This window comes from Labeo rohita, chromosome 9 (genome assembly GCF_022985175.1).
Source record: "Labeo rohita strain BAU-BD-2019 chromosome 9, IGBB_LRoh.1.0, whole genome shotgun sequence".
NCBI lineage: Eukaryota > Metazoa > Chordata > Actinopteri > Cypriniformes > Cyprinidae > Labeo > Labeo rohita.
Genome location: NC_066877.1, coordinates 7,969,492 through 7,978,668, shown reverse-complemented (window position 1 = coordinate 7,978,668; position 9,177 = coordinate 7,969,492). Strand labels below are relative to the sequence as shown.

Below are 9,177 nucleotides of genomic sequence, written 5' to 3'. Positions count from 1 at the left end.
AATGTAACTACTGAAAAGCAGTAAAATGATTTAGGTATCTTTATTGAAAAGCAAACAAATCTCGCATAAAAAGGTGAGAGGACAAAGAAATCAGGGAGGAAAGAAATTCAACATTTATCACATTTCATCAGGAGAGACGAGGGCAGGATTTGGGGGTTGAATGTTGGTGTCAAGAAAGAAGGACATTTTAAAACCGTCCAGAGCGTTCTCTGTCTCTTGACCTCCGTCTCTCCCGGTCTCTTCCACCACCACCGCCGCCACCGCCGCCGCCACCGCCACCTCCACCACCTCTATTGCGTTCCCTAGAGCGAGAGCGACGTTCACGGGAACGCGAACGGGAGCGATGTCTGTGAAGGAGAGAAAATGAATTTACTAACAAGTCCAAAACAGCAGAGCACATTTTAAACATTTACAGTCTGTAAGCTTACTTTTTTTTTTTTTTTTTTAAGAAAAATAATTCAATTGATCAAAAGTGACAGTAAAGACAAATGTTTTAAAAAGCAGTTCTTTTGCACTATTTTTTAATTAAAGAATCCTGAACAAACAAGCATCACAGTTTCCACAAAATATTAACTGTTTTCAACATAAATAAGACGCGTTTCCTGCACAGAAAAACAGCATATTAGACTAATTTCTGAAGGATCATGTGACACTGAAGACTAGACTAATGATGCTAAAATTTCAGCTTTGCATAGGAATAAATTACATTTTAAAATGTATTCAAATAAAAAAAAGTTATCTATCTGATAAAATTCAGCTCTCCCATAAGAGATTTTGGCATAAATCATTTAAAATAAATCTTACCAATCCCAAACTGCAATCATTTTGTGCAAGGTTAACCATTTGCACAAATTTAGTTGTTAGAATAAGGATCTCTTATATTTATAACAGATAATTATGAAGCAAGCCCTTATAGAGGCCTAATGACAGCAATGTGGGAATTACAAGATCCACTATCTATCTTTATGCTTTTGACGTGTTTTAAAATTCACACAGACCTCTTCCTCCTGCGGCCATACAGTTCTCTTCGGAGTTCCCTTGAGATTGGCTTCAGGTGCATGAAGTTGCAGAAGCCTCCTCGAGTGCACTCTCTGCAGGAATACACAAGTATTGCAGTCAGTCACACTGAAGCCAGTGGAAACAGTTTAAAGTGCCCCTATTTTTGAAAATTACCTTTCATGCAGTTTGTAATGTATGTGAGTGTAAACGGTCTGCAAAGTTCCAAACAATAAGTTACTGTCTCCCAAAGGAACGAGTTAACTCTGAAACTAATCAAATCCAATTTCCACAAAGTTCATACATCAGAAGTTAATACATGTGCATAATGCCTGCCTATGTTTTGCATGGACATCCCGCAAAAATTCAAACCCTGTAGCTCATTTGTGTGCTTTACATAATGTCTAGAAGAAGCTGTGGTCTGCACTGTGAGTGAATTCGGTTTATTTTTACTTCAAAAGGATGAGGCTGTGAAGAATCAGTAGTTAAAATTAATCTTTACTACTAGGGCTGTGTGTTGCCAAGAATCTGGCAATACAATGCGTATCACGATACAGGGGTTGCGATATGTTGCGATACTTTAAACAAGGCGATATATTGGGATATTTCTTAATTTATGAATAGGACAATTTTAGGAAGGCTGTAATTAAGAACACACCACCATATGCAAACCATTCAATGTTACTGAATCACTTTCTGTGCAGTACGAGTAAAGGGGGAAAATAAAGTGCTTGCAAGATTCTTTAGTTATTACATGTATAAAATGTAAGCTTTTATAAACAGACCATATATATTTTTAGACCCTGCTTTACAATTTAAGTTTACAATTGCAACCATGTCAAATCATTTTGATCTTAACATAAGAATCACATCTGCTTAATATCAAAAAATAAAGTGCTTGCAGGATTCCTAAAGAAAACAAAAGAATTGTAAAACAGTAAAATAAATACATATATTGGACATTTGTAGAACCTTTTTGTTCTGAGAATTTCACAAGTTTTGCTAACATTAGTGGCGCAACCATATGCTAGTATTTCCTGTCACTGTTTAAGTTCAGAGATAAGACGATCGCAATCTAGTGGTCAGGATATACGCTCAAAACGAAGCAACTGTCATGAATCTTGTATGATTTTTTTTTTTTTTTAATTTATATTCCTTTTTTTTTTTTTTTAGAATCGATACAGTATCGCCAAACTAAATGTTGCAATACACATGTGTATCCATATTTTCTTACACCCCTATTTACTACAATACCACAACAGTATAATTACAACTTTTTGCTGTGCTCCCATCACGTCACTAACGACCGGTTATCCAACCTCTGCAAGTTAAAGCAGGATTGGTAAACCGGTTATCTTTGAAAAATGGGTCAGTGCCTAGTTTGTTTGAACCAGCTCGTTCCTCTGGACCACAGCCTGTAAGTATGATTAATAATTGTTGCTGTAATGTTCTGTCGAGCTTGCAAAATATGTAGTTTGTGTTGCGTAGACACTCTGTGCAGTTGTAGGTCTCCAGCTAACTCACACTAGTTCTGCTAATCAGCTGTGGGCACGCCATGAAATGTCTAGAAATGTGTCGATTAAATAGAATGTCTGTCGTTCTTATCACCTGGAGTCATGATAAAGGATGGAGCAATATGTTGGTTTACAAACTGCAGCCTAAGTGTAAAACAACTTTTTCCTCTCTAATTCTTTATTTTTAGAACAGAGTGGAGCACTATCATTATTATAAAATGATGTATTATTGATAAGCCACAACCCAGTAATGGTGATGGGAGTTCCGTTTACGACATGCGCTGTACGCAGCAGACCAATCACAACAGACCGGGTCACCCGACCAATCAGAGCAGAGGAGCTTCATGCAAAGGAAGGGTTTTTAAAAAAAAAAAAAAAAATCAATCTTCAAACAAATCCTGTGAGAGTTGTCGAGAAATAATGTAAAATTAAAAGCATATAAGATGATGAAAGTTTTTTTGACCTTGTATGCATGTAAACCTGTTGTTGGGGACTCCCAAAACCAAATTATCAACCTTCAAATAGTATAATAGTGGCAATTTAAGAAAACACAACACTCTTTCAGTACACACCTTCAGGTGAATCAACAAATCAACCTTAGGCATCAGGTTTCAGTAAACACCGATTTGAGGAGGGAGGGAAGTAAACATTTATATGTGGGAATGCAGCATTAAGAGGGTGTGGCTGTGTGTGTTCGTGTACAAGGGAAGATGTGCAGCACTTATGATGCTTATTCAGGCACTTACCCCATTTCATACTGTCGACAACAAGCCTCTCTGAAATCAGTAACAGGTGAGAGCTCAGCATGGATGGGCTGGCCATTAAACCAGCGGTTATTCAAGTTGATCACCGCTTTCTCTGCATCTTCTTCACGGCGGAACTACACACACACACATAAAAAAAAGCAAAGTTTAACTGTTTATCAGCACTAAGCGGTGTTTTTAAGCACAAGAATGCTTTTAAACATTAAATGTTGTAAACGCTGTTAATTACTGCTTTTATACAGTGGTGGCAAACCCAAAATGATATAACAAAAACATACGCTTTCCACAAGTACAAATCTAGAGTCAAAAATAATATATCAAGTAACACAACTGATAACAAAATAGCACATCAAACAGTTTAAAAAGGTAAAAAGATACAATTAACTGTTGCATCATAAAGTTCACAAGTTCAACAATGACAAACAGTTAGCAACTGTTTAAAAGTAGTAAATTAAATCAGCATAAATTATTACAGCGTAAATACACTGCAAATTATCTCACCTTCACATAGACATTTCCCACCAAGTGATCTCCTAAATTATCACACACGTTCATCTCCTCAACCTCTCCATATTTCTCCTCCATTTCAGTGAAGACCTCCTGTAAACAAAGAATTTAAAGTGATATTAGAGCATTAAACCTGCAATTTGTGGTATTTAGCCTAAAAAAAAATGATGCAACAAACAGGGCCAAACTGTACTGTCTATATCTGTTATAAGAAACATACTATCATGTGAAAGTTTGGAGCTGGTAAGATATTTCAAGAAGTCTCTTAGGCTCACTAAGGCTGCAATTACTTATTTTAAAATTGTGAAAGATTACAATTTAAAATAATTTGGAATATTTCAATATATTTTCAAAATAATTTATTCCTGTGATGCAAATCTTAATTTCCAACATTATTACTCCAGCCATCAGTGTCACTGATCCTTCAGAAATCAGTGTAATTTACTGATTTGCTGCTCAAAAAAAGTACTCTTATTATTATCATTGTTAAAACAGTAGCACTGCTTTATATTTTTTGGAAACTATAATATATTTTACAGGACATTTTGAATAAAAAGTTCATAAGAACTGCATTTACCTGAAATAGAAATCTTTTGTAACAATGAAAAAGTTTTGAGTGCTGCTTTTAATGTCTTAAAAATCTTACTGACCCCAAACTTATGAATGATAGGATTAGTGCCGTGCAACAATTAGTCACATACAGAATAAAAGTTTTCGTTTGCATAATGTGTGTGCGTATTGTGTATATTTATTATATATATTATATATATATATATATATATATATATATATATATATATATATATATATATATATATATACACACACACACACACACACACAAATACACACATATACAGTGTATATTTTGAAAATATTTACATGTATCTATTTTTTTACTGATATAATATTATCGGTAAATATATTTAATATATAAACAACATATTTCTTAAATATATCCATGCATGTGTGTGTGTATTTATATAAACATAATAAATATACACAGTACACACATTTTGTAAAAAAAGATGTATTTTCGATGTGCTAATCACTGCACAACACTAAACAGGACAAGATTATATCCAGAGCAGACATTTCTGGAACTTTGACCAAATTTCTAGACCAATTCAGTGTTTGCAAACAGTGATGACGTTGTTTTATCTGGTTATCACGTTGCAGAAAATAACGGTTTTCAAGTAGCCGTGAGTTTATATTTCAAAATTTTGAATTCTGAGATTAATTCTCACAATTCTGATAGAAAAACCAACTCGTCATTCTCTCTTTTCCCCTCGGCTCTGGCTTTTTTCCCCCCAGAGAACTGACAAACTCACAATTGTTGAGTTAAATCGAGTTATAAAGTCTGAACTAGGAGATATAAACTTGCATTTGCGAGAAAGCGCTAGGGCTACAGGGCTAATACAATGCATCCCCTATGAACAGCACATGTGAATATTATGTAGACATACTGTTTAAATCCAATTTTAAAAAATTATTTGATTTCCGATTCAAAAGGCACAAATTGTTTTTCTCTTATTCCATGGATTTTACCCATTAACCTCCACTTGTAACCAGTGTTTTTCTGCAACCACTATGTGCGTGCAGCTACAAGTGACCTAACTGTGACGTTTACTACGAACTGGTCTATAATAATTAGTCCTGCAAAAAGAATAATAATTTGCTTACAAACACAAAATTGGTTGAAAGAAAATTCTCTATACAACAGCAATATCTAACCTATGAAATAATGCAGAACACAGCACTAGAAAAAGTATTCATAACAGAAACACCCATGACTTTGATTTGAACTCAAGCTTGGAAAAGACTATTTTGAAACTCCATACTACTCTCATTGTTTCTGATTGTGGGAGCTCTTTAATCATAATTATATTGAGGCTGTTTGTGCATGACCCATCTTCATCATCATTTCCCCATGACTTTCAAAGATAGTCCACCTACCTCAAAGAACTCATCATAGTGCTCCTGCATCTCCACATCACTGACAGCATCTGATCAAAGAGGAAAGACACAGACAATCAGTTACAGCAATGACTGCAGTAACTCCTGCATGCTCTTTGTTTCTTTAATTTAGGCTGTGCGTCTTATCGTCTTAGCAAGACTTACTTATGCCATCCGCAGACTGGGCTGTGTTTTGTGGGTTCCGATAAATGTTCAACAGGGCAATGGTCTGTAACAAATCAAACATAAATCAATACAAATCTACCAAAAGAATCGTGCAGAACTACATCAGAGGAACACTGGTGTAAGAGCTGGTGTGTACCTGACTGAATGTGGGCTTGTTATGGAGTCTAGAGCATCGGTCTCCATGGCGACATGCTCCAATTTTAAAGTAGAAAGAGCAGTTAACCCTGTTGAAAACAAGAGAGGTTCAAAATACAAACACATGCTAGCTAGCTTTAGATTTCTATTCACAAGACTTAATCTTTTGAACCCTATAAAAATAAAAAATAATACTTAGTCAAACGCAGATTAGTAAAACTGCAATAAAGCACAGACGATGAGCTTTTGTAGTGAACCTTATAAAGGCGACAACCTTAGATTAGCAAGCAACACTATGAATAAAACGCAATGGAGCCACGACGAACCCAAGGTAAAAGATACTGAATTAAAATAAGCATGCAATGATTGTTCAGCATATGATAACTCCGCGGTGTGATGCAAATATTGAGTAACGTTAGATCTATTGTTGTTTTACAAGACGCGATATTAGCAAACAGGTTAACTGAAGACCACGCGAGGCATGAGATAGAAAATGCTAATACTCTAATATTCCACCCATCATCACCGGTTTGTAACAATGCATATGACTGCTAAAAAAATAATCAAATGCAAGCAATATTTCAAGAATATTTCCATTACTTACTTGTCTTTTTCTGTACCGAAAATCGACGCCAAGTATTCGGCCATTTTGAAAAAAAAGAAAGGCGGTGGGAGGTTTTTCTTCTTCTGGAGAATGAGGAGCAGAGAACACGCTGAACACGGCGGGGGCGACTGCTGCCGCCTAGTGTACTGATGCGCGAATAGCACCAAGTAACAGGGCACGTACAAACCAAGTACCGCCAGCTCCCCCTCTCTGGATGTCCAGCTCCACCTCTGTGTGAACTAATGGGTGGAGTTATATTTAGGATAGGGTTAGGGGTAGGGTTAGAGTGTGGATAGGTGTCTATCTCCACCCATTACCCCCAGCGAGGGGGAGCTAGAGCTCCAGCTCCTCCCATTTGGTTCTGCAGTGAGCACCCTCTCATACAAAGGAAAGAAACCAAACCAGCACGTTAGCTAAAATGGGCGGGGATTAAAATTCGAAATGCGCGCGCATCATTGATTCAAGAAAACCCGGGAGAGACTGCCTTTACGGCTAAAGAAATACACGGATACGGTACAGTATAGTTAGATTTAAAAAGATTATAGTGTATATGAATTAGATGTCATCTGAAACAGGGATGAAGTTTTGTTGTTGTTGCTTTTTGTGGTCGTTTTTCAAGTGGCATGGAATAAAAGAATGAAAAAAGGTAAATTTGGGCTGCGTCCGAAAGCTCTGAAGGCAGCATTCCAAGGCAGGAAGGCATCAAGGAACGTCCGAATCCAAATTCTGCTTCACTTCCTGTCTCCGGAGGTACCTTCTTTTAATCGAAGGCAGCATATGGCTGTTTCCGACAGACTTCAGAGGCAGCAGAACGTGACGCCGTTGCTAGGTTACCTAACGGTTAAGTTGTAGATTTTGTAGAAAAACGATCTTACACACAGTTACAGTTAAATATAAATTTAATTATACAGTTAAATTATACAGTTAAATATAAATGCTTTAATAATACATAAAGACCTCAATGTCATTACCCACCGAAGGTCTGTGCGTCGAAGAAGACGACTAGCAGTTACTTTTTGCTTAAAACAATAAATAAAAGCACTGATTCAAGTAATATTGCAGAACAGGTCATTGTTATTAGTGGCTGTTTTGTTATTATTGGTAGTATATTGTAAATATTATTCTTATTTACTACTCATTTGAAGCCTTTTAACATTTTATTAAATACTATTATTACAAACAATATTATTTATTATGCTTTTTACACTAATACGATTCATAAAGTATTACATGGTCAAGATCTCATCTATTATATAAAGTAACAAGTCTAATTTCACCAGAATATCTTTATTTATATAGCCTATATGACCCACAGGATTGTGGGAAATCGAAGGCAGTGAAGGATACATCTATGCTGCCTTCAAAATTCCAGTTTTGCTAAGCAACCATTACCCCCACTCTCAATCAAGACGTGGAAGTTTTATCAAAGGACAAACGGATTTCCAGCACTAAAAATCACTTGCTGTAGCTCTGCTACTAAATTTATTTAAACATTTACAACTATGATCAGCTGTTTCTCCATGTTGGCTGAGCTTTCAATGTTGTTACAGGAAAGGATGAAGCTAATTGGTTGAATCTTGTCACATGACCCGCAGTGCGCTTGCGGCATTCTGAAAAGTTGAGATGTTTTCAACTCGATGCGGCGCGGAGGCGCCTGGAAAAACCAGCGCGGCTGCTGCGTGCGCGTCGCTTCTGTTATGAGCGCGGCTGTCGCGCCGCGTCTACATTTGAAATAACGAACTTGAGCGCGCAAAAGACGCGATATGTGAACGGCCCCTTAGAATTCGGACGTGCCTTGATGCCTTCCTGCCTTGGAATGCTGCCTCCGAAGGCAGCATTTTAGAGTTTTCGGACGCAGCCGTCCTTCGCTGCCTTCGATTTCCCACAATCCTGTGCGTGTGCGTCTCATATATATATATATATATATATATATATATATATATATATATATATATTAAATAAAGATATTCAGATATTCTGGTGAAATTAAACTTGTTACTTTATGTAGTAGATGACATCCTATACTTCACGAATAGTAATAATGTAAAAACCATAATAAATAACGTTTATATTAAATAAAGATATTCTGGTGAAATTAAACTTGTTACTTTATATAGTAGATGATATCTTATAGTTCATGAATAGTAATAATGTAAAAACCATAATAAATAATATTGTTTGTAATAATAGTATTTTAAAATTTTATTGTAAAATGTTAAAAGGGTTCAAATGAATAGTAAATAAGAATAATATTTACAATATACTAAACAGTTTAATGGGTAACGTTAAATTAATTTAATGTATCAGAAACAGAAATTCAACAAACACACGCACTGTTAGATCTAAATTTGTGCACGTAGATGAGTCGATCTGTGGAATGTGTGGTGAATATTTTGCTGCTTTATTTTTACTAACCACCAGATCGTGCTGTTTCTACACACACGAAGCTTTGAATCTTTTCCCGAAACAGTCAGAGGAAAGCGTCAGTGCTTCACGAGGCTTCATTTGTCCATCA

At 36.1% G+C, this 9,177-nt stretch overlaps 1 protein-coding gene across 1 annotated transcript; it reads right to left on the bottom strand.

The window, feature by feature from the left end:
- Positions 1–24: 24 nt before the first annotated feature.
- u2af1 (U2 small nuclear RNA auxiliary factor 1) lies at positions 25–6,828 on the bottom strand. The gene is made up of 8 exons (XM_051120154.1): positions 6,663–6,828; positions 6,060–6,147; positions 5,903–5,966; positions 5,738–5,787; positions 3,776–3,874; positions 3,257–3,390; positions 999–1,091; positions 25–347 (listed from the first exon to the last, which is right to left on the bottom strand). The coding sequence occupies exons 1-8, from the start codon at positions 6,704–6,706 to the stop codon at positions 188–190; spliced, it is 732 nt and encodes a 243-aa protein (XP_050976111.1). The 5' UTR covers positions 6,707–6,828; the 3' UTR covers positions 25–187.
- Positions 6,829–9,177: the final 2,349 nt, after the last annotated feature.

Bases quoted from the DNA above. Each gene is read 5' to 3' on its own strand.
- u2af1 (XM_051120154.1), bottom strand. From the start codon at position 6,706: ATGGCCGAATACTTGGCGTCGATTTTCGGTACAGAAAAAGACAA. The intron at 5,788-5,902 runs GTAAGTCTTGCT...CTCTTTGATCAG, and splicing joins CCAGTCTGCGGATGGCATAA to ATGCTGTCAGTGATGTGGAG. The intron at 348-998 runs GTCTGTGTGAAT...TCTCCTTCACAG, and splicing joins TATGGCCGCAGGAGGAAGAG to ACATCGCTCCCGTTCGCGTT.